Source organism: Phalangium opilio, unplaced genomic scaffold (assembly GCF_054372755.1).
Source record: "Phalangium opilio isolate 3A_F unplaced genomic scaffold, DU_Popi_V2 ptg000017l_1, whole genome shotgun sequence".
Classification (NCBI taxonomy): domain Eukaryota; kingdom Metazoa; phylum Arthropoda; class Arachnida; order Opiliones; family Phalangiidae; genus Phalangium; species Phalangium opilio.
Window position 1 is genome coordinate 14,623,118 of NW_028324151.1, and position 25,992 is coordinate 14,649,109.

Here is a 25,992-nt window from a genome sequence, read left to right on the forward strand (position 1 = left end):
TACATTATTAATGAGAGTATTATTTGAAAATTAAAGTACGTTCTCCATTGAAACGAAAAAAATTTCATGATAAAATGTTTCAGGAAAATGGAATTGTTGGGGAAAAATCTGAGATAAGTAATTTTTTATTTCAATTAATTTATAGGAAACTAATCCATTAGCAGTAAAATCAGGTGATTGAATTAAATTCTAAAGAGTAGTAAAATACGGATTGTCTTTAAAATTCAATAGAAAAAAATAATATCCGCGCTTCAGACAACTGGAAAAACTCTTATCGTTTTGTTTTTAAGGCTTGGGCAAACCAAGTCTTTTTTATATAATATAGCATTGTTGTCCACTTTTCTTTTTTACCACTGGCGCAATTTCGTAAAAAAATATTTAACCACAAAAATAGAGATAAGAATGACATTTTCGATCTTTAGAGATCGCTATACAGTATACAGAATTTGTGGGTGGAGTCAAAATATAAGCAGACGAAGTTTCTCAATAAAGTATGCGAGGATGGTACCAGAGGGTAAAGCTATGATCCCACGTTCTTAGTGCATAAATCCGTTTTTGACAGTACCTAGTGGATAATCCGGCACTGCACCAAATTGTTGGCCTACGTAGGAAAAAAACTCTGGCTGGGCCACAGCTTACATGTCCTGCTTATGCAAATATAGATTACCACTCCAAACTAAGAGAATCTGATTTACGAACTTCAGATAACTATTTCAAGGATCCAAAAGTCATATTTCTGCGAACGAGCAGCGGCAACAGATATGGAAGCCATAAAATGGAAGGTGCTGGAAGGCGCTACGCAGCACTTGAGACCATAGATATAGTATAACTGGAGGCGCAATGCCAGTTATACAACAGTTAAAATCTCCCAAAATATTTTTAAAAACTAAGGGGTCACTGGACATTTTGACCAATAAATGTTTCTCAACTGTTGATAGCTTGAATATGAAAAGAGTACACTATTATTGCACACTCCAATCAAATGTCCTATAAATTTTCAAGTCAAACAGGGGGGGTCACTAAACCCATGTCCAATAAGAAATTTAACTTATTTCCGCCCCTGGTGATGCGCGTTTTGACTCTTTTGAGGCGGATTGGACGGGCCAACGCCTAAGTTATTAATATAACGTAGGCGTTGGACGGGCTTCTAAAGCGCGTGCAGGCAAAAGCGTGATCGAGTCAGCTGTGTTCTGAGTAACGAAGCTGTCTGCCAGGCTGGGAAATAAGCATATTTTTTAAACTAGTCCTTTGGACCAGTGACCCCCTAGTGTCTGAAATTATTTACTGGTCTCCGGACTGGTCCCAGCCTTTGCTCTCCAATAGATTTGCAATTAATAAACTGGTCCCGAGGACCAGTAACCCCCACTTCTTGAATTAAAAAACTAGTCCAAACAATTAATAAACTGGTTTTGGACCAGAGGAAGTGTGCTATTTCCCAGCCTGCTGTCTGCTATGATTTTCGGTATAGTTTGAACTTGATTTGAAGTTGAATCCGTATTGGCGGCGCCCTTTGTTGGTATATTGTAATTTTAGTGTGAGACTTTTGAGCCATATGGGCACGTGACATTGCGATAATGTGTAGTGTGCGCGTTACGAGCCGCACAATAGTCGCCACGAAGTTTAACCAATGTGGATGAGGAGGCTGCACGTTTCTTTGCATTACGTAAACGAAGCCAGGCCTTGGTTTTGAAAGAGCGACTTAAGTGGGTGCGCTGAGCTACCGAGACAGTTACACGTGGTTTAGTGAGTGGGACAAAGGCCTGAATACCGTAATTTAGAACAGTGTTAAAGGCGGACCAATTGGCGTCAATATCGGCCTGACACAAGAGGAGGGACCAGTCAATCTTGGACAGGTAGCGGCCACACGCGGCATAATCCCCCTTAAAAAAATTAGGTTTAGGAACGAATAAGGGTTTAGCGTTCGCTAAAACAATATTAAAAAGCACGGAACCATGGTCACTCTTTCCTACGGGGGTTAACAAAGTAGGCGTATGAACTAAGTACATATCGGAACTAAAAATGAGATCAAGTACATTATCAATACAGAACGCCCCGCCATCACGAGTGGCAAAGTTAGCTATCTGAGTCAATGAGGTAGTCTTTGTGATATCACAGAATTGCTTTGTGAATCGGCAAGCACCTGCTGATGGCGTAGAGGTAGACCAATCAATATTAGGGTAGTTAAAGTCACCAAGTAGTAGGAACAAATAGTTTTTCGTATCACAATACTTGACTATCACAGTAAGGAACTTGAGCAGCAGTTCATGGTTGTTATACATCACATAATTAGAGCGGTACACAAGACTAACTAAAACCGAGAAGTTGGGCTGTGTCACTAGGACAAGCAAAATATCTAAGCCCTCCAAATGAGGAGTAAAGTTATCTAAGCCAATGTCTTGGAACAGAATCTTACATGCCGTAAGGGACGAGAGTAAATAGAGCGCGACACCACCGTAAGCACTTGAAACACGATCTTGACGGTAAAGAGTTAGACCCGAAAGGGGATACTCACTGTCAAGGACATCTGGGGACCACCAAGTTTCAGTAACAGCGACCATGGATAGGCCATGTTGCGATACTAACAGTGCAAGTTCGGAGAGCTTGTAACGAGTATTGAGACTGCGGACGTTGGTGAGTAAAGCCGAGGTGAGGCCCAGGTTGAGATGGGGAGCGGTAGGGGGAAGTGAGGGGACAACAACGCGATTAGAGGCTAAGGCTCGAAGGCATTGTAAATAGAGGGACGGGCTTGGACGAAACGGCGAGGCGCGGGGGTGGAGGGATGAACGTTTACACGCCCGGTAAGCCCCGAAATGCCGGAAGAGGATGCTGGAAACCGAAACGAGGAGGAGCATAGGGATTCCATCCTACAGAAGGAGGGTACTGGTGAAAGTCAGTAGGGGCGCGCAGATGTGGGACACCGACCGGATGAGCATTCGGGCTTGAAAGCGGAGCATAATGCGCCACTGAAGAGGGGTGCGGCGCCATGGGAAGCATCGGCGAGGTATTCTGGGAATCATGGGGCTCCGGTAAAGTTGGTAGGCCTTCTACCACCGGTAATCTAAGTTGGCCATGGCCTTCCAAAAACTTTGGGAATCTCCCCCCAAGCCAACAAAACTCTGATAAAACAAGATCGGCGAGTAAAACTTAAAAAGCGCGCGATTTGAACACGTGACCCTAATTATGAAAAAGCGCGTGAATTTATTCTTCACGCGCGGCGTTTCCATTTTAAAACTAAGCCTAATTTTGATGTCTTAACGATGTCTTCGAATGAGTTGTTTGAAGAAGATTCACTCGTAAGTTTTCCAAGGAGCATTTCGAGTGAGAAAAGTCTACCGGAATTAACGATTAAAGAAGAACCGATTCAAGAAACGATAAAACTTGAGCCAGAGATGCCAGAGAAAGTGGTATCCGTGCCGAAGAAGGAGGTAGAAATGCCAGAGAAAGTGGTAACCGTGCCAAAAAGAGAGGTAGAAATTTCAAGGGAACTATCTACTATACCAAATGAAGAGTCAAAAAAGCCAAAAGAAGATGCCGTGGAACCCATAAAGCAAAATACTACTGTACAATTGCTTTATCCGCACAAGATGATATGTTGTCCTCCGAAAAAAGGGTTGGTGGCCATCGGTCGCGCTTTCGGACTAGCGAATCTCAATATGGACCTGTGGAAAGAAAATTTCTTCTTACGTGTCAACATGGCCAACTTAGATACTCGACAAGCTCGCCAATGAGGCCAGCCAAGTTTGATCGCCCTCTATGTTAACGAGCGTATGAGAAAAAACCTGAAAAAATATGAAGCCGGGACAAAAAGAGACGAGCTAAATTTTTTTTATAATGTTAATCCTATGGGGCATGGTCCCGAGAGTGGATTCTATCAGCAATTAAGAGTCCTTTTTAAAATGTTTCCAATTTTTGACAACTCTGGGTATTTTATGAGGCGTGAAGTAAGTTTTGAGCTTCATTTTGAACCTAATTTCATAATTTTACATAAATTATTTCGCTTTCAATAAATTATTGTTCCTAAGCCTTGGTCATGTTTTTGTTTAAGCAAGCCGGGACAACTCGGGACGAGCTAAAATAAGATTCTAATGCTATTCCTATGGAAAATGGTTTCGAAACTGGATTCTACCTTTAATTAGGAGTCGTTTTCAAAATGTTCCCGATTTTTATCAACTCTGGGGATTTTATAAGGCGTGAATCATATTTTGGGCTTCATTTTGAACCTAATTTAAAAACTTTATATCCATTGTTTCACTCCCAATAATTTTCTAAACTTGAACTTCAATTTGAAGGCAAGTAATTATGAAGCCTGGCTTCATTTCCCGCGAAATTTGAATTTGTAAATATTGCAATGTCAAAACTCAATAAATTTGAAAAATAATTTTTTTGCCGTTTTATTTTATCACAAAAATTCATCTTATGTGTAATTTAATAATATAAATACTTGTCAAGCTTCTAAAGGAAATCTTCGGTACCCAAGCAGAACTTTTGTAGCGAACCTTCAAAATTATGTTGAAGCTACAATACCAGACTTGCCAAAATAAGAATCCTGCCAAAAGTAAAGTCTCTGTTACTTCTCAAGCTTGAAGACTGCGGCAATCAGCAACACATCCAGAAAATGGCATAACATTTCCCAAAAAATTTAAATGTTACCAAAGACTTCACGAATAAACCCATTAGTCGTAAAGTTTTGAAATTCTAACTACGAGTCATATGACAAACATTCAGTTTAAACATTGTTTATTTAAATGCAATGCACTATTTAACATCCACAATACATACATTTAATATAATATTAAATCTTATTCCATAAAACAAACAATTCCGTAGTGTAATATTTTAAAATAACACAGAGACGAGCCAAGGTCCAAGTTTAGAAAATTATTGGGAGTGAAACAATGGATATAAAGTTTTTAAATTAGGTTCAAAATGAAGCCCAAAATATGATTCACGCCTTATAAAATCCCCAGAGTTGATAAAAATAGGGAACATTTTGAAAACGACTCCTAATTAAAGGTAGAATCCAGTTTCGAAACCATTTTCCATAGGAATAGCATTAGAATCTTATTTTAGCTCGTCCCGAGTTGTCCCGGCTTGCTTAAACAAAAACATGACCAAGGCTTAGGAACAATAATTTATTGAAAGCGAAACAATTTATGTAAAATTATGAAATTAGGTTCAAAATGAAGCTCAAAACTTACTTCACGCCTCATAAAATACCCAGAGTTGTCAAAAATTGGAAACATTTTAAAAAGGACTCTTAATTGCTGATAGAATCCACTCTCGGGACCATGCCCCATAGGATTAACATTATAAAAAAATTTTAGCTCGTCTCTTTTTGTCCCGGCTTCATATTTTTTTCAGGTTTTTTCTCATACGCTCGTTAACATAGAGGACGATCAAACTTGGCTGGCCTCATTGGCGAGCTTGTCGAGTATCTAAGTTGGCCATGGTGTCAAAGTAAGTTTACAAAATGGCCGGGTAGGATACGCCTAAATTCTCCAACTGGCTCAGAGATCATGACGTAAATAATTAATAAAACAATTAAAATCCAGGAAAATGAAGTGGGATTTTGCGTTAGAAACGTTTGCGTTTGTTGCCTGGCTTTATGCGACAATTTTGATGAAAATAAACGAAAATCAACCAAAGATAGTTTGGTAGAATCTCAAGAAGATTCGAGCCACTACTCTGACGATGTAAGAAAACTACAAGACCTTATTATTTTGTGTCAGAAATTACAGGTATCGACGTTTCTAATCTATTAAGTATTAACTAAACTGACTAATGATAAAAATTGTAATTAATAAGCGAGAGAACAGGAATTGTATAATTTGCCGGAAGATGAAAGAAAAAAGTAATGTTTGCGATGAAATTTGTGATTTTGATTAAGTAAACTAATTTATCACGTATCTTATTCTAGGGGCTTGCACGAACTCGAACTCGAAATGACCCCAAAACATCACCATAAACCGTGGTTTATAATTACTATGTCGATACTGCAATTAATTGCCCTAATCATTTCCCTCCTAATGGGAGGTAAGGATTAACTAAAGTAGATTTAACGAATCAGTAATTTCAATAAAAAAACCATTTTGCAGGTATCACGGCGCCCGGAGTTGAACCAAAAATCAAACTGGTCAAAGGCGTGACCACATTTCGCGGTACAGAGGACTACGACGTTTGGCGTCGACCCAACGTTTGGATTGGACCACCCATAGGGACTTTGATCAGTATGATATTTCTAAGAAAAATGGGGTAAAACCCGGAGTGAAAACCCCTGTTCTTGGTCAGGTTCCGGTGCCATCTACGCTCCCTGTATGCGAACTGACCAAGTCGTGACCGGCATTTTGCTTTCGCAGCATCACGGCTCGAAAGAAAAACTCGGTTGTTGCGTCGTGGAAAAACACGGGATCGCTGGAACCACAATGAAAGACGAGTGCGATACTTTGACAATGGGTAAGATGACGAAAAAATGCAACTCGTCAAAAGTCATAACTAACGCGATATTCAAAGGAGGGGGAACTTGGCACGAACAAAGTGTGTGTTCCAAAATGACGCTAAACGTAACTACCATTCTGAAGCCATGTTGTTACGGATATCTGGGAAATTGTAAAATGACAACTAAAGAAGGTCGTAACGCTCACGAAGGACACCATTTTGCTGAAACTAAAGATCACTGCAGTGAAGTAAGAAGCCATCTGGAGTAACTTTATCAAGTTCCATGTTTAATCTAATGTCGAATGCATCACGAAACGCAGGTTTTCTGTTTTAAACATTTTTGCGGTTCTGTTGGACTCAAAGCCGATGACGAATGGCGTTTCATGCCGGAAGCTATGAATCAGAGTTGGCGATATTTAGCTTCTCTATTTTTCCACGCCGGAATATTTCACTATTGCATAATCTTCATTGTTCAATGGTGTGCTGGACGACCCATTGAAGCCGCGGTTGGTCACGTCAGAATCGCGATAACGTATCTTGCCGGAGCCATCGGCGGAAATTTGGTAATTATCCAAAAAACTTTAACATTTTCTCGAGTAACTTTTATAATCATTTGTTAAAAATAAGGTTGGAAGCTTTTTCGATCCATATTTACCGCAAGTCGGTTGTGGCGGAGGAGTATTTACGTTACTCGGTATATCCTTCATCGAATGCCTTCAAGCTCTGAATTTCCGTAAAGCATCAAGTACTTGCGCGAGTTCTTTTTCGTCATTTTGGTCATGTTGTTCCTGGTAATCGCCGGATTCTTCCCGTTCGTCAATAACTTTGCGCATTTCCGTGGTTTACTTTTCGGCATTCCCGTCGCTCTGGCCATTATGCCGCATTTATGCTTCAATCGATGGACTTGTAAAGCTCGTCGGATCATTTTCGTCGTCTCAGTCATTCTACTGATTGGTTTCATCGTTCTTTTTATCGTATTGTTTTACGTCGTCCAGGACTACAGATTTTGCGAAGGATGCTTATATTTCAGTTGCGTCCCGTTTACTAAAAATGTCTGCAACGTTTTAGTTGAACTTCAAGGCACTAAGAGTCACGATTAAATGCTAATGATCACGATCCAAAATTCTCTAACTTTTACGATATTTCATTTGTATCCTTAACGTTTCAAAATTGTTATTTTAACGTTTATACTTGTAAGCTTTCATTCAATAAAAATTCTGAATAAATTTAATTGAACCGTCATCATTTGAGTATACATTTTCCAATTTGAAGTAAAATAACCCATAAACCTTACTAGTACAACAAATTGAAACAAAGCTGAAACTTTCAGATCTTATAGATTTTTGGGCGCTCTTTAACATGGTGTGGTCTCCCACACTCTCCCATTGGAGGAATTTCCGCCATATTGGAAAATGGCGGACAAAATCGAGAAAACGTTTAATAACTCCTGTTCTACTTAACCGATTAACACGTAATTAGGCTTAAATTGTAGATCACCTTCAAACACATAATACATCTCTTAAGATAGTTTGCCCTACAACTAACCGGAAGTTCACAATCTGACCCTGAAGATTAGCCTCATATAAAAAATGGGGATTTAAAGCATTTATGGTTTCTATTTTCAGAATACGTTTCCAAAATTAAATATATAGTTCCTATTACTGACAAATTTTGTTTCTTTTCTATAATGTATAGTACGGGAGAGGGTAAAACAGCCTTTTGACCAATGTTTTAATATATACCATTGTTCGCCCACACTTGTCAATACGGCTAAAGTTGAGTTAAAGCGTGTGAAACAAAGTTGACAAAACCAAGTGTATACTTTAAATGAAGATTATGGAATTGAGCTTTTGAATTAGCTTCTCTTCAACCAACAAGTACGGCAGCAAAGCAGCGTTCAAATAGAGTTCATCACCAAGTTCAAACGTGGCTTGGAAGCAGCCTAAATGCTAGAGAATGGGTTGGAGACAGGTAGTGTTTTGTTTCTATGTTACCTCAAGTGTGCTTAACGTAGTTTATGCTTAGTTTAATTATTTACTAAACATTACCCGATAGAAGACATTGTGAGATAAGTGGAAACTGAGAGACTTTATTGGGTTCTTTACTCTTAACGTCCAAACCCTCTCTGCCTGTTGCTTTAGCCAGAGAGTAGTCTTACAAATAATATCGATTGACCAGTATCTGACAGAGAAATATTACAGCGACATCTAGGTCGTTATTCTTACATCTTTTCCCTCAGATATGTTCTTTATACTTTAGAAAGGTTTGAAATTAGAAATTATATGGACATTGCAATACAGTGTAAATTGTTTCTTAAAGATTAAAGCATAGTTTTTTTTTCTTGTTTGTTTAACTATCTATTATTAGAAATTTGTACTTTAATGTTTATTGAGCTTTGTACTTTAATGTTTATTGAGCTGTATCACGTATTATTAGTAATTTGTACTTGAATGTTTATTTGAGCTGAGTTACTTATTATTAGGAATTTTTAGTTAATACTAGACCTTTAACTATCACGTGTGGAATGTTAGATTATCACTAAAGATTTAGCCTCTTTACTGGCTTGACTTGTCTTGTCGACCGTCGAGCTGCAACTGGAGTCTCGATCTGTGTCGGTGAGACGTGTTTATCGGAACTTGTTCGCGCTGCGTTTTCCAGTGGTGGTGTATAAATTTCAGTTGTGCTACTTGCTGGAGACGTGGCGTTAGGAACAAGTCTTGTTGGACTTTGGGGGTTAGGTGTAGCTGACATCCTGACTGGCGACGTTGGTAGCGCAGTGAAATTGAACCGTATTGGTGTGTCAGTACCCTGTGTGAACGAGTCTTTCTCCTGCACCTGGCGGAGCTGTCGTCGATTACGTCGTAACGTTGTCCCGTCTTCGGTTTCTACTATGTACGATCGCGGTGCGGTTTCGTTTACGACTAAGGCTTTGCGATCCCAAACGCCTAGTTGGTTTTGTATGCGAACTTGCATCCCTTTTTTGAGATGTGGGAGTTCGTTGCCAGTTAACTTGGGTTGCTGTTTGACGAGGACGCCATCGCTGGTGTTGTTTTTGTCAACAACAGGCCTGTACTCAGGCAGACGTGTGCGAAGGGGTCTACCCATTAATAGCTCTGCCGGCGATCGGCCATGGGCTTGTGGAGTGTTGCGGTAACTTAAGAGACCCAACTCATAGTCTTGCTTAGAATCCACAGCTTTCTTGAGCAAACGTTTGGCAATTTGTACACCCTTTTCCGCCAGCCCATTTGATTGTGGGTATTTGGGACTAGAGGTGGTGTGCGTGAACCCATACTCTTGAGAAAATAACTGGAACTCTTGTGAGCCAAACGGAACGTTATCCGAAAGAACCTCCCGTGGGATGCCGTGCCGTCCAAAATGCTTCTTTAGGCAATGGATTACGGTTGGGGCTCCAAGTGACTTAATTTCATCTACTTCCAGGTAATTGGAATAGGCATCAATCACTACGAGATAGTCCTTATCTTGATAATGAAATATATCAGTGCCCACGCGTTCCCACGGGTCCATTGGCAGCGGGCGCATGATTAACGGCTCTTGGGGCTGGGTATACTGATACTTGTTGCATGTTGAGCAACTCTTGCAAGTACGCTCAATATCAGCGTTGATATTCGGCCAATACAATGCCTGTCTGGCGCGGCGTCTGCATTTTTCAATTCCCAGATGGCCATCATGGATTATGTCCAGCATGCGTTCCCGGAGCGACGTCGGTATAACCATGCGGGTTCCTTTTAGGACTAACCCATCTGCTTCGGTTAACTCTGAGTGCACTGTGGCATATGGGGACGTCACCCGGTCCGTGGGTTTCCAGCCTGTTCTGATATGGTCTTTAACCCTCGTTAAAACGGGATCCTTGCTAGTCTCTTCCTTGATGAGCTCTAACATAGCGTCACTAACTGGCAGGGACCTGAGTACGGAATTGACGTGTACCTCTAGCTCGTCAGATGTTTCCTTACATAGCGTAGCGTCGCCGTGAGTTAATGGCAAGCTCGATCTGGATAGAGCGTCGGCTACAACTAGGTCCTTCCCAGGCTTATACTCCATTGTATAATGATACTTGGCCAGTTTGAGGAAAAGGCGTTGCAGGCGGGGTGGCACGTCAGCCAAAACCCTCTTTACCATCGCTAACAACGGCTTATGGTCGGTTTCCAAACGAAATGTTCTGCCGTACACATAAGTGTGAAACCTTTGGCATCCAAAAACGAGACCGAGGCACTCTTTCTCTATTTGTGCATACCTCGTCTCGGCATCTGTCAACGCTCGTGAGGCATACGCTACAGGCTTCCAGCCGCTATCTTCGGTCTGCTGCAATAAGACAGAACCAAGTCCACTGTTCGACGCATCCGTTGATATTTTGACAGGTAATGATGGATCGTAGAACTGTAGGATAGGACTACTTGTGAGCGCATCCTTTATGTATTGCCACTCTTCGTCATGCTGCGGTAGCCTTTGTGGGTCTGTTTCCGACTTGAGTAGCGAGCGAAGAAACGTTGTGTGTGAGGACAGCTGTGGTATATATTTACCGACATAGTTTACAAGGCCCAAAGCTCGTTGGACTTCGGCCTTCGTGCTTGGAGTTGGCATTTTTAATACGGCTTCGACCTTGCTAGGATCAGGTCGCATCCCAGCCTGTGAAATGATTTCACCCATGTACCGTAACTCTGTCGTACGGAATACGCACTTTGCGGGATTTAGAGTAGCATTAGCCTTTGCGAGGCGTTTCAGGGCCTCTCGCAACTGTTGATCGTGATCGTCCCGAGTTTTACCCCATACTAGAACGTCATCATGGATGGGCCTTGCTTGCTTGACTCCATCAAAGATTTGACTGAACACCTTGTAGAATATTTCAGGTGCCGATGAGATTCCAAAAGGCAAACGTGTGAAACAGTAGCGCCCATTCGGTGTGTTGAACGTCGTCAGTAACTGACTGTTTTCATCTAGCGGGATCTGATAAAAGCCAGAGGCAGCGTCCAACTTCGAAAAATATTTGGCGCCTGCTAATTCCGCTTCGATTTCCTCTTTAGTAGGAATCTGATAATGTTCCCTACGTATGTTCTGGTTTAAAGGCTGCGGGTCCAGACACAGCCGAAGTTTAGGAACGTCGTTAGTGCTACTCTTTGTATGTCCATCACTGGAGTCCGCCACAACTTTTTTCTCGATTATAACAAGGGGACTCACCCAGCTGGTTGGTTCATCTACTTTGCGTATGATCCCTTGGGCCTCTAATCTGTTAAGTTCTTGTATAAGGCCTTCTTTTAGTGCAAAGGGAACTCGACGGGGGGGAACAACGACGGGTACAGCATCTTTCGCAAGCTGGATAGTACAAGACGTTTTTAGGCAGCCAATCCCCGTAAAAACTGTAGGAAATTCTTTTATGATGGTTTCCCGAAAGTTATCTTGTACTTCGTACGCAGGGAGTTCAGCAGTGTGTACTCGTTTAATAAAACCCAAATCTTCGCAGGACTTGAGGCCTAAAATTGGTACTAGGTTCGCCGAGACTAAGACGAAACTGGCAGGGTACCTGCGGCCTTTAAAGTTAACTTCTGCATCAAACGAGCCAAAAGACTGTATGTTCGACCCACCGTACGCAGTCAGGTTAGTCTTACTGCTACGTATTGCCGGCCTTGGTTCTAAACAGTTGAAGATGTCAAGTGGGAACAGGTTAGTTTGAGCACCTGTGTCCAGTTTGAATTGAACCGTCTTGTTGTTCAACGTAAGGGGTTCAACCCAATCGTTGGAAGATGCATTTGAGGTAGCGGTGTTTTGTTCGGCGACCGCCGCTCCTATGAAGAAATCTTCATCTTCCTCCGCTTGTACATCATGTATTTGGCCAGACGCTGAACTTTTGCAAGCCTTTGCATAATGGTTTCTCCCATGGCAGCGTAAACACTCCTGATTATACGCAGGACATTTTCGCCTCTCGTGGGTACCCAGACAACGGAAACAGTTTTTAATCATCCCTTTACTTTGAGGTTGTCCTCCTGTACTCGTTGTAGTCGGTCTCCCTTGGGCTTGGTTCTGTGTATTCTTTGCTGCTTGCTGCTTTTTGTGTCCCCGTTTCTTACCGTAGTTTGTGTGTATAGCATGTACGTCTTGATTTGCTGCTGATAACCCGTTATCGTCGAAAGATTTCAACTGTGTATTGAGGGTTTCCGCGGCTTGACATATCGCCATAGCTTTGACAAACGTGAGATCCGTTTCGGCCAATAACTGCTTACGTACCCGAGTGTCTTTTATACCCGCAAGAATTTGGTCGCGTACAATCGAGTCTTCTTTAGTTTCGAAGTTACACGACTGGGCTAAAAGTCGCAATGCTACTACATATTGTTCTATCGGTTCGCCATCCTTCTGTAGGCGACAACGGAAAACATAACGATCATGTGCTTCGTTACCTTTAGGGGTACAATAATCGTCGAATTTTTGAATCACATTAGCATACGTGCGATCCGTAGCTGCTGCGAACGTGAAAGAGTTATATATATCTATGGCTTCCTGACCCGCAATAGTTAAAAACAGCGAGAGTTTCTGCTTATCAGTTCGTGCAGTCGTAGATTCAGTAGCCATTTCATATAATTCGAACCTCTGTTTGAAAACCCGCCATGCCTGCTGGGCATTTCCAGTTCGAATTTTAAGCTCCGGTGGTGATTTTACGTGATCCGTCATTTTTGTAGATCTGGGCGGGCAAGGCTTAAGGACACAATGAGGTGTGCAAGGCCTATCGCTCAACTTTCCCTCTCTTCAAACAGCGAAGAACGCGTGAAAAACGTAAAATTCTGGCACCATGTTTTGTTTCTATGTTACCTCAAGTGTGCTTAACGTAGTTTATGCTTAGTTTAATTATTTACTAAACATTACCCGATAGAAGACATTGTGAGATAAGTGGAAACTGAGAGACTTTATTGGGTTCTTTACTCTTAACGTCCAAACCCTCTCTGCCTGTTGCTTTAGCCAGAGAGTAGTCTTACAAATAATATCGATTGACCAGTATCTGACAGAGAAATATTACAGCGACATCTAGGTCGTTATTCTTACAGGTAGGATCTGAACTCAAACCAATCGTTACCACTCTACAACCTGCTCCAGCTGTGCTTCTGCAGATGATCCCTCGTAAATGCAAGGAAGTCTGTGACTTAAAATGTGAATGCGCTAAAACTGGTCCAGTCTGTTCTTCAATTTGTAGACAATGCAAGGGAGTATCTTGTTCAAATAAACAGAGATTTTGAGGCTCAACCTCAAGTAGAGGACTATGATTAAACTTAAGCTTAACCAATTTTGATAAATATACTAATATACAAGTTGGTAAACCAAAATAAACCTCTCCGAAACGAGACGCAATTAAGAGGTTATTCTTAAATAATTAAGAAAATATAATTGATATTAATTACTTTAGTCGTCAGTAGTTTAACGTAATTCTACGTAAGTCGTTTTAAGAAACTTAATTCCTAAAATAATTTTAAACATAGCTATTGTTGACGTTTGAATTCTAGCGTATGCCTCTTTTACAATTTTTGGAAATTTAGGGTATATAAGGGGCTGCCACTTTTTTACAGAATTACAGAAAGTGCCTACAAGTGCCCTCAGTAGGAAAACTACTATAGCAGTAGTTTTATAGAAAAAGACTTATATTTAAGTTAATTACCGGTGAAACTGGTTCAAAATTGCATATATATAATAAGTAAGCTATGATCTATATTATAAAACATTTTAAAACTTAATTCCGAACTAATTTACTTAAATTTAAGGGTGACTACAACTTACTGTTATACACAAAATGCTTACATTTAAGTTAATTACGGGTCAAATTAATTCAAATTTACTATACATAATCAGAAACGTGTTTGGTTTAATATACACTACTTAAATAGTTAATAACTAGCTATTATCTCACTTAATTTCAGGGTGTCTACAACACACTATTTTACAGAAAATGAATTATTTAAGTTAATTACGGGTCAAATTAATTCAAATTTACTATACATAATCAGAAACGTGTTTGGTTTAATATACACTACTTAAATAGTTAATAACTAGCTATTTTCTCACTTAAATTCGGGGTGTCTACAACACACTATTTTACAGAAAATGCGATTATTTAAGTTAATTACGGGTCAAATTAATTCAAATTACCTACATCTACTAAGAATATTACGCTCTATAATATGAACGCATTTAAAAATTAATTTCTATCAAATATACTTAAATTTAAGGGTGCGTACAGATTTTGTACTCGGGAAAAGATGACTTACAGGAGGCACTATTTTACAGAAAATGCGATTATTTAAGTTAATTACGGGTCAAATTAATTCAAATTTACTACACATAATCAGAAACGTGTTTGGTTTAATATACACTACTTAAATAGTTAATAACTAGCTATTATCTCACTCAATTTCAGCGTGTCTACAACACACTATTTTATAGATTCATGGGTGCCTCCAAATATACTATTTTACAGAAAATGTGATTATTTAAGTTAATTACCGATCAAATTAATTCAAATTACCTATATCTACTAAGAATATTACGCTCTATAATATAAACGCGTTGAAAAATTTATTTCTATCAAATCTACTTATATTTAAGGGTGCGTACAGATTTTGTACTCGGGTAAAGATGACTTACAGGAGGCACTATTTTACAGAAAATGCGATTATTTAAGTTAATTACGGGTCAAATTAATTCAAATTTGCTATACATAATCAGAAACGTGTTTGGTTTAATATACACTACTTAAATAGTTAATAACTAGCTATTATTTTACTTAAATTCAGGGTGCATACAAAACACTATTTTACAGATTCATGGGTGCCTCCAAATATACTATTTTACAGAAAATGCTTATATTTAAGTTAATTACCGATCAAATTAATTGCAATTACCTACATCTACTAATAATATTACGCTCTATAATATAAACGCGTTGAAAAATTAATTTCTACCAAATATACTTAAATTTAAGGGTGCATACATATTTTGTACTCGGGGAAAGATGACTTATTATTATTATTGTTGATGAGGAGGGTACGCGCCCTAGCACCGATGCCAAAGGCATATTGTGCATCCTCGTAATCAGGCCTTGAATAGGCCTGTAGCTGCAGCGTAGCGAAGAATTCGCTCCACCGTGAGAGAGGAGACCCTCGAGGGTTCCAGGGTGTGTGAATCAAAATATTCTAATCTAAGCGAGGCGAAGTAGTCGCACTCGCAAAGTACGTGGGCGGATGTTTCTTCCATCTCCTGACACGACCTACAGAGAGGGTCGTCGGCAAAACCCATCAGATGGAGGTGCCTATTAAGCCGGCAATGCCCGGTCAAAAGACCGGTGGCCAGCCTAATATCCCATCTGCCGAGCGAAATTAGGTCCCTAGCACGAGACCTGCAGGGACCATCGACAAACAACTTTGTCTGTCTCTGGCCCTCCATGCTGTGCCAGAGCTGATTTTGTATGACAGTCAACCTGTCATGCAGACACCGTTTGACGTGCCTGTAAGGGATGGGGACGGCCGGCTCCGGCCCCAAGAGCTTGGCCTCCGCACCCCTTTTCGCAAATCTATCGGCTTGCTCATTGCCATAATAACCGCTATGCCCTGGCACCCAGTACAGCAGAACCCTGTTGCAGGATGCCAGTCGCGCTAGCAGGTCGAGGCAGCTACGCACCAGTTGAGAAGAAATCTGACACTGGTTCAGAGCGTTCAGGGCAGCCTGACTGTCAGAATAAATTCTCACAGTCCGTCCGGTATACCCTTTGTTAATACAGTAATCTGCGCAATAACAGATCGCGGCAATTTCAGCCTGGAACACACTAGCGAAGGTGCCCAGGCAAGCAGAAAAGCCGACCCTTGTGGTTTGACAGTAATAGCCGGCGCCAGCGCCGGAATCAGTCTTGGAGCCATCGGTGAACCAAATGGTTTCACCCCCAGTGCCAAGAGGCAGCAGGTTAGTCCACTCTGCCCGACTGGGGAAGTGGATACTGAATGGCTTAGTGAAATCAAAACTGGTAACGGTTTTGTCAGAGCACATCGTAAGCGACGGCTCAAGTGCGGCGTACTCCCGAAAGAGCTTCGTATGGCTGTAATCCCAAAGTCTTGGAACCCAACAGCCACTAATGTTGAGCCTGTAGGCTCCCATGACAGCCTCCTCCTCAATGAAGAGATGAAGAGGAAGCATGTCAAGGAGCACCTCCAGGGAAGCAGTTGGGGTCGATCTCATGGCCCCCGTAACACCAATGCAGGCAAGCCTTTGAAGCTTGCGCAGGGCAGCCTGCACCGTCTTAAGCCGGACCCTTGTCCACCAGACAAGTGCCCCGTAAGATAGTATGGGTCTGATGATCCCAGTATAGAGCCAGTGTACAGCCTTGGGGTTGAGGCCCCAAGTCTGGCCGACAGAGCTCCTGGTCCTCCAGAAGAGCATCTTGGCCTTCTTAATACACCGATCAAGATGCGGCTTCCATGTGAGTCTACAATCAAAAGTCACCCCCAGGTATTTCACCTCGGAGGACTTTGTCAGGACCTGGCCAAAGAAAGAGATATCATTGAACAGATCCTTAGTATTCTTCCTCGTAAAAGGAACAAGGACAGTTTTATCAGGATTAACGGTGAGGTTAACCGCCTGACACCATTGCTCCACGCTAGAGAGAGCAGATCTCATAAGCGCGGTAACAGTATCCGGGAACTTCCCCGTAAAGACTATCGCTACATCGTCCGCATACCCGAAGCAGCAACAGCCCCCAGCACCCCCGAGCCTCCCCAGGAGCTCGTCCACCACCAGGCACCACAACAGGGGGGAGAGCACTCCACCCTGAGGGCAGCCCCTGCTGGTAGTCACCCCTAGAGAGTCCCCAAGGAGGGACGCCGACACCTCGCGGTCGGTAAGCATGGACTTGATCCAGCGGCCAAGAGTGGCGCTGATGCCAAATCTCTCAACAGCTTCAGTAATAACCGAGCTAGAGACTTTGTCAAAGGCCCCCTCGATATCGAGGAAGACAGCCAGTGAAATTTCCTGAAACTCGAATGCCCTATCCAGGCAATTCGTAAGGCCGTGAAGGGCCGTCTCAGTGGATTTGCCTTTTTGGTAGGCAAATTGTGAAGAAGAGAGAGGAGTTATCGAAAGTACCTCGTCTCTGATGTACCTGTCCACCAACTTCTCCAGAATTTTGAGGAAGAAGGAGGTCAGGCATATGGGTCTAAATGCTTTCGCCTCGAGATAGGAAGCCTTCCCGGGCTTGGGAATAAAGATGACCCTAGAGCGTTTCCAGTCACGAGGTATGTGACCGAGAGCAATGCAAAGTCTGTAGATCTTGCATAGCGGAGAGGCGATGTGGTCTAAGCCCTCCTGCAAAAGCAGAGGGAAGACCCCATCGGGTCCCGGAGACTTGTAGGGCTCAAAACAGTTGACAGCCCACCGAAGCTTGGGAATCGTGACAACCTGTCTGGCTACAAGCCAGTCTTCCCTCTTAGCCCTGTGCAGGACAGGGTAGAGAGAGTCAGGGTTTGTTGGATTAATAAAAGTAGAATCAGGAAAATGGACCTCCAGCATATGCTTGAGAGTCTCAGCCCCAGATTTAGTGTACACACCCTCCCGTAGCTTAATAGCATTAAGTCGATGTGTGCTGTCGTGCGCTAGAATCTTCATGACCCTAGCCGTGGCAGGGACATTGGAGATTTGCTCACAGAAGGTCCGCCAGGAGTCCTTCTTAGCAGCTCTAATGGCCCTGTTGTAGGCGTTAAGGGACTGCCTGTATCCAGCCCAGTCACCCGTGCGCTTGGCTTTGTTAAAGAGCCTGCGCGTGTATTTACGAAGCCGGCTGAGATCCGCGTTCCACCAAGGGACAAGCCTCGAGCGGTTGACGGTCTTAAGTGGGCAGTTCCGGTGGAACGACTCCATGATGGAGCACTGTAAATCACCAGCAGCCCGATCAAGATCCTTAGGTGAAGTAAGTTTAAGAGTGTGACCCCCTCCGTAGCGTAGGATTAGGTCTTCCCTATAGCCGGCCCAATTAGTCCGTTTTGGGTTGCGTATCTCCGTCCCCGCCGGGACAGAAGTAATCGCGACAGTAAAGCAGATGTGCCTATGATCCGACAGAGACGGTTCATTTGACACATGCCAGTTAGACACGGAAGACACGAGGTTTTCTGTGGCTAGCGTGAGGTCAATGACCTCCCTTCTATTAGAAGTAACAAAAGTAGGTTCATTGTTTTGATTAAGAATATAGAGTTTACAACCAACTAAATATTCTAGTAAATCATCACCCCTCTTGTTGCAGTCAGAGCTGCCCCACGTGATGTGATGAGCATTGGCATCGCAGCCAATGATTAGTTTGTCCCCTCTCTTTTCACATTGATTGACCAAATTGATCACCTCAATTGTCGGGAGAGAGTCCGCGTCGTGGGCAAAGTATGCGGAGGCAGCCGTGATAGTCAACTTGGCATGCCCAGTGGCCAGGACTAGATTCACGGCCGCCGTGTCCTGGGATGTGTACAGCGGTAGAGAGATACAACAAAGATCCCTCCGAACCAAAATACACGCCCTAGGTCTAGCAGCAGTTTGGTCATAGAATAATGACCCCGCCGCGTCAAGACCGAGGATTTTGCCATGGCAAATCCACGGTTCTTGTATGAGGGCCAGATCAAGACCCTCTATAGCAAACCTCCTGCAGAGTACCGCAGAGGCCGCCTTACTATGGTGCAAGTTGATTTGAATTGCACGTAGCGTCCCCATGGTCCCTAAGAGAGGGGTTCAGAAGGGACCTAGCTACACCTCATCGGTCCCGAGAGGGCTAATGGCACCTCCCCCCCCGACAGGCGAGCTCCCAGTCCCAAGATCCTCCCCCTCACCAGGACCACTAGAACGCTCATCGGCTGAACCCCGAAGGGTCCCATCCGATTCTTCCAGTAGGGTGGACTCATCCATGGAAGAACAGACTTCCGAATGAGCCACCCCCCCCCCCCTCCCCCTCTGTGCCTAGAGCGACACCAGAGAGCTCCTCCGCGAGATCCCCCATCTCGCTAGTCCCACCCCCCGCCGCAGACTCGGCTACAGTGGTTTTAGTGGTTTCCGTGTTCTGAAGGAGTTTGAAGGAACCCTTGTCCACTCCAGTATAGCCCACGAAACCAGCATTCTTAATGGCTTCCAATGAGGAGCCATCAATTAGCAGTACCCAGTACCGTACGGCCCTGTCCACGTACGTCCGGATACATTTCCAGCGTTCAGTGGCAAAACCTGCATTAAGGACCTTTAGGCGCCGAAACAGCACCGCCGGCTCCTTGGTGATCTGGTCCTTGGTGCGGAACATTACCTTAAACGGCTTGGGGAGTTCGCTAGCTCTCATTACTGAGAGCACCGCATCCCCCACCACCGAGTAGGCTAAGTTGTCCTTCAACCATTGCCCAGTGAACGAATCCTCACAGGAGTATACTAGGGCCCCGGTCGTCAGGCTAAAGTTCGCAAGGCGCGGTAGAGGGCTCCCCGAAGGTATCCCATCCAGCGCCCTTAGAATCGCCTTCTGAATTGGGCCCACGTCTTCCTCCGTGATGACCGCCGTCGGATAGCCTTTTTTGACAATGGCCATCTTTTCTGAGCTGGCGGCGTCACTATAGGACTTAGCCTTTTTCGACGCCGCCTGCGAGGTACTTGGTGAGGGAGTCGAATCCTCCGCTCTGGGCCTCTTCATTGGGTTGTCACGAGCCATCGCACCCCCAGCGGCGGTGGAGGCCGTTTCAGACCCCGATTTGACCTTTTGCCGAGCAATCCGTCGTTTGAGACGACGACGCAAGGTACTTTTCGAGGGCTTGCCAGACACACGCAACGATAAATCGTCACGAGTTTCGCTGGATACAAGCCCTTGTGAAGTGGTATCAGTGTGGGTTCTGCCTTGAGCAGACCCCTGCACCGTAGGTTTGGTAGTGTTAGAGTTGTTATGACTTACAGGAGGCACTATTTTACAGAAAATGCGATTATTTAAGTTAATTACGGGTCAAATTAATTCAAATTTACTATACATAATCAGAAACGTGTTTGGTTTAATATACACTACTTAAATAGTTAATAACTAGCTATTATCTCACTTAAATTCAGGGTGTCTACAACACACTATTTTACAGAAAATGCGATTATTTAAGTTAATTACCGATCAAATTAATTCAAATTACCTACATCTACTAAGAATATTACGCTCTCTAATATTAACGCGTTTAAAAATTAATTTCTATCAAATATACTTAAATTTAAGGGTGCATACAGATTTTGTACTCGGGGAAAGATGACTTATAGGAGGCACTATTTTACAGAAAATGCGATTACTTAAGTTAATTACGGGTCAAATTAATTCAAATTTACTATACATAATCAGAAACGTGTTTGGTTTAATATACACTACTTAAATAGTTAATAACTAGCTATTATCTTACTTAAATTCAGGGTGCATACAAAACACTATTTTACAGATTCATGGGTGCCTCCAAATATACTATTTTACAGAAAATGCTTATATTTAAGTTAATTACCTATCAAATTAATTGCAATTACCTACATCTACTAATAATATTACGCTCTATAATATAAACGCGTTTAAAAATTAATTTCTATCAAATATACTTAAATTTAAGGGTGCATACAGATTTTGTACTCGGGGAAAGATGACTTACAGGAGGCACTATTTTACAGAAAATGCTTAAATTTAAGTTAATTACGGGTCAAATTAATTCAAATTACCTACATCTACTAAGAATATTACGCTCTATAATATAAACGCGTTTAAAAATTAATTTCTACCAAATATACTTAAATTTAAGGGTGCATACATATTTTGTACTCGGGAAAAGATGACTTACAGGAGGCACTATTTTACAGAAAATGCGATTATTTAAGTTAATTACGGGTCAAATTAATTCAAATTTACTATACATAATCAGAAACGTGTTTGGTTTAATATACACTTCTTAAATAGTTAATAACTAGCTATTATCTCACTTAAATTCGGGGTGTCTACAACACACTATTTTACAGATTCGTGGGTGCCTCCAAATATACTATTTTACAGAAAATGCGATTATTTAAGTTAATTACGAGTAGCAATCATACTTAAACTGAGGAAGGCAACAAGACTTTCGTAATCTTGTCGACTGGGGTAAGAATTTTACCAAAATGTGAATATTTAAGTATGAAATTAAATCTAACTTGGATTATAATGCTATTTGAGTGTGATGTTCAAATTAAACACTATGAAAAGTAAATTGTGCCAATTAAACTTACGGTAAGGGTGCCTTCAAAATATTGCTAAAGGAAAACCACGGCCACAGCGGTTTGAACTGTCCAAAATGCTTTTATTTAACATAACTATTAAAGTAATGAAATTTAATTTGTTATGTGTCGTATGAATGTGGTGCTCAATTTAAACGCAATTTAATGTTAATTGCGAGCAATTATTCTCAAATATAAGTTGCCTACAACTTACATAATACAATTTTACATAACCTGGGTGCCTACGAGACACAATTTTACCAAAACGCTTTCATTTAACTTAATTTTGGATGGAATTCGATCTAAGTTGGTACATATACATTTGAGATTGCGCTGATTAATTTAAACGCGACTTAAAATTAATTCTGAGCAATTATTTTCAAATAAATGGTGCCTACAACTTTTGAATTTTACATAACCTGCGTGCCTACAAGACACTACTTTACCAAAACGCTTTCATTTCACTTAACTTGGATGGAATTCAATCTTAGTTGGTACATATACATTTATGATTGCGCTGATTAATTTAAACGCGATTTAAAGTTAATTCTGAGCAATTATTCTCAAATATAAGTGGCCTACAAATTTTGAATTTTACATAACCTGGGTGTCTACAACTTTTGAATTTTACATAACCTGGGTGCCTACAAGACACTATTTTATCAGAACGCTTTCATTTAACTTAATTTTGGATGGAATTCAATCTAAGTTGGTACATATATATTTGAGATTGCGATGATTAATTTAAAGGCAACACAGTTTCTCGATGCAACTACCCTTTTTGAAACACTCTGTATAAATTAACGGAATAATTCTTGTAAGTTTTGTTAATGGTTTTGATGTTATTTTATCAATTTAAAACAACAGCACTCCTCCGTTTTGAACCATTAAATTATTAAATAACAAAAGAATTAACACAACAGTTACCCAGGAAAAAATTGGTGTGATGGGTTATATTGGAGAAATTTGATCACATTAAAATTTATTAAATATGACGCAAAACAATAGGACTAGGGCGCTTACTAGACCCAAAAGCTATCATCTGTCTGGGCTAATTATTTTTGGATTACATGATATGGGGTATACAAGTTACTAGTACCCCTAGCACGTGACGTGATTTATTAAAGGCCCCTCGACAACTATGCGTTTTACAAAGCGCGATAGAAAATACACCCTTTCGACGGGAAAAGGGGGTAGGCAACCCTAAGTATCCGGAGATACAAGAGAGTTGCTCTAGTGCTGTGTTTGTGCACTCTCAGATCCAAAACACCCACAGCGGTGGGGCTAAAAAGCGAGATGGAAGGCAGAGTTTTACCCCGCGCCTTTCCCTTATTAGACTCGTAACTTGTAAAACGCATAGTTGTCGAGGGGCCATTAATAAATCACGTCACGTGCTAGGGGTACTAGAAACTTGTATACCCCATATCATGTAATCCAAAAATAATTAGCCCACACAGATGATAGCTTTTGGGTCTAGTAAGCGCCCTAGTCCTATTGCTTTGCGTCATATTTAATAAATTTTAATGTGATCAAATTTCTCCAATATAACCCATCACACCAATTTTTTCCTGGATAACTGTTGTGTTAATTCTTCTGTTATTTAATAATTTAATAGTTCAAAACGGAAGAGTGCTGTTGTTTTAAATTGCTAAAATAACATCAAAACCATTAACAAAACTTACAAGAATTATTCCGTTAATTTATACAGAGTGTTTCAAAAAGGGTAGTTGCATCGAGAAACTGTGTTGCCTTTAAATTAATCATCGCAATCTCAAATATATATGTACCAACTTAGATTGAATTCCATCCAAAATTAAGTTAAATGAAAGCGTTCTGATAAAATAGTGTCTTGTAGGCACCCAGGTTATGTAAAATTCAAAAGTTGTAGACACCCAGGTTATGTAAAATTCAAAATTTGTAGGCCACTTATATTTGAGAATAATTGCTCAGAATTAACTTTAAATCGCGTTTAAATTAATCAGCGCAATCATAAATGTATATGTACCAACTAAGATTGAATTCCATCCAAGTTCCAACTAAGATTGAATTCCATCCAAGTTAAGTGAAATGAAAGCGTTTTGGTAAAGTAGTGTCTTGTAGGCACGCAGGTTATGTAAAATTCAAAAGTTGTAGGCACCATTTATTTGAAAATAATTGCTCAGAATTAATTTTAAGTCGCGTTTAAATTAATCAGCGCAATCTCAAATGTATATGTACCAACTTAGATCGAATTCCATCCAAAATTAAGTTAAATGAAAGCGTTTTGGTAAAATTGTGTCTCGTAGGCACCCAGGTTATGTAAAATTGTATTATGTAAGTTGTAGGCAACTTATATTTGAGAATAATTGCTCGCAATTAACATTAAATTGCGTTTAAATTGAGCACCACATTCATACGACACATAACAAATTAAATTTCATTACTTTAATAGTTATGTTAAATAAAAGCATTTTGGACAGTTCAAACCGCTGTGGCCGTGGTTTTCCTTTAGCAATATTTTGAAGGCACCCTTACCGTAAGTTTAATTGGCACAATTTACTTTTCATAGTGTTTAATTTGAACATCACACTCAAATAGCATTATAATCCAAGTTAGATTTAATTTCATACTTAAATATTCACATTTTGGTAAAATTCTTACCCCAGTCGACAAGATTACGAAAGTCTTGTTGCCTTCCTCAGTTTAAGTATGATTGCTACTCGTAATTAACTTAAATAATCGCATTTTCTGTAAAATAGTATATTTGGAGGCACCCACGAATCTGTAAAATAGTGTGTTGTAGACACCCCGAATTTAAGTGAGATAATAGCTAGTTATTAACTATTTAAGTAGTGTATATTAAACCAAACACGTTTCTGATTATGTATAGCAAATTTGAATTAATTTGACCCGTAATTAACTTAAATAATTCATTTTCTGTAAAATAGTGTGTTGTAGACACCCTAAATTTAAGTGAGAAAATAGCTAGTTATTAACTATTTAAGTAGTGTATATTAAACCAAACACGTTTCTGATTATGTATAGTAAATTTGAATTAATTTGACCCGTAATTAACTTAAATATAAGCATTTTCTGTAAAATAGTGCCTCCTGTAAGTCATCTTTTCCCGAGTACAAAATCTGTATGCACCCTTAAATTCAAGTATATTTGGTAGAAATAAATTTTTAAACGCGTTTATATTATAGAGCGTAATATTCTTAGTAGATGTAGGTAATTTGAAATAATTTGATCGGTAATTAACTTAAATATAAGCATTTTCTGTAAAATAGTATATTTGGAGGCACCCATGAATCTGTAAAATAGTGTGTTGTAGACACCCTGAATTTAAGTGAGATAATAGCTAGTTATTAACTATTTAAGTAGTGTATATTAAACCAAACACGTTTCTGATTATGTATAGTAAATTTGAATTAATTTGACCCGTAATTAACTTAAATAATCGCATTTTCTGTAAAATAGTGCCTCCTGTAAGTCATCTTTTCCCGAGTACAAAATCTGTATGCACCCTTAAATTCAAGTATATTTGATAGAAATAAATTTTTAAACGCGTTTATATTATAGAGCGTAATATTCTTAGTAGATGTAGGTAATTTGAATTAATTTGACCCGTAATTAACTTAAATTTAAGCATTTTCTGTAAAATAGTGCCTCCTGTAAGTCATCTTTTCCCGAGTACAAAATCTGTATGCACCCTTAAATTTAAGTATATTTGGTAGAAATAAATTTTTAAACGCGTTTATATTATAGAGCGTAATATTCTTAGTAGATGTAGGTAATTTGAATTAATTTGATCGGTAATTAACTTAAATATAAGCATTTTCTGTAAAATAGTATATTTGGAGGCACCCATGAATCTGTAAAATAGTGTGTTGTAGACACCCCGAATTTAAGTGAGAAAATAGCTAGTTATTAACTATTTAAGTAGTGTATATTAAACCAAACACGTTTCTGATTATGTATAGTAAATTTGAATTAATTTGACCCGTAATTAACTTAAATAATTCATTTTCTGTAAAATAGTGTGTTGTAGACACCCTGAATTTAAGTGAGAAAATAGCTAGTTATTAACTATTTAAGTAGTGTATATTAAACCAAACACGTTTCTGATTATGTATAGTAAATTTGAATTAATTTGACCCGTAATTAACTTAAATATAAGCATTTTCTGTAAAATAGTAAGTTGTAGTCACCCTTAAATTCAAGTAAATTAGTTCGGAATTAAGTTTTAAAATGGTTTATAATATAGATCATAGTTTACTTATGATATATATGCAATTTTGAACCAGTTTCACCGGTAATTAACTTAAA

At 40.4% G+C, this 25,992-nt stretch overlaps 2 protein-coding genes and 2 long non-coding RNA genes across 5 annotated transcripts; 3 read left to right on the forward strand and 1 right to left on the reverse strand.

Annotated features, from left to right (window-relative positions):
• The first annotated feature begins 3,257 nt into the window (after positions 1 to 3,257).
• Positions 3,258 to 4,378, forward strand: LOC149704579 (uncharacterized). The gene is made up of 2 exons (XM_089867042.1): positions 3,258 to 3,941; positions 4,050 to 4,378. The coding sequence occupies exon 1, from the start codon at positions 3,258 to 3,260 to the stop codon at positions 3,726 to 3,728; it is 471 nt and encodes a 156-aa protein (XP_089723168.1). The 3' UTR covers positions 3,729 to 3,941; positions 4,050 to 4,378.
• Positions 4,379 to 4,720: 342 nt separating this feature from the next.
• LOC149704580 (uncharacterized) lies at positions 4,721 to 5,341 on the reverse strand. 2 transcript variants are annotated; one of them, XR_016381946.1, is made up of 2 exons: positions 5,199 to 5,341; positions 4,721 to 5,090 (listed from the first exon to the last, which is right to left on the reverse strand). It is a non-coding gene; the product is annotated as an uncharacterized LOC149704580 (long non-coding RNA). The 2 variants fall into 2 exon arrangements; XR_016381947.1 differs by having other exon boundaries at positions 4,721 to 5,094; positions 5,199 to 5,340.
• Positions 5,342 to 5,428: 87 nt separating this feature from the next.
• Positions 5,429 to 7,666, forward strand: LOC149704581 (inactive rhomboid protein 2-like). The gene is made up of 9 exons (XM_089867041.1): positions 5,429 to 5,521; positions 5,579 to 5,738; positions 5,806 to 5,851; positions 5,918 to 6,033; positions 6,096 to 6,227; positions 6,289 to 6,453; positions 6,511 to 6,683; positions 6,756 to 6,998; positions 7,063 to 7,666. The coding sequence occupies exons 4-9, from the start codon at positions 5,943 to 5,945 to the stop codon at positions 7,228 to 7,230; spliced, it is 972 nt and encodes a 323-aa protein (XP_089723167.1). The 5' UTR covers positions 5,429 to 5,521; positions 5,579 to 5,738; positions 5,806 to 5,851; positions 5,918 to 5,942; the 3' UTR covers positions 7,231 to 7,666.
• A 5,732-nt stretch (positions 7,667 to 13,398) lies between these two features.
• LOC149704582 (uncharacterized) lies at positions 13,399 to 13,981 on the forward strand. Its single transcript, XR_016381948.1, has 3 exons — positions 13,399 to 13,484; positions 13,548 to 13,866; positions 13,938 to 13,981. It is a non-coding gene; the product is annotated as an uncharacterized LOC149704582 (long non-coding RNA).
• The last annotated feature ends 12,011 nt before the right edge of the window (positions 13,982 to 25,992 follow it).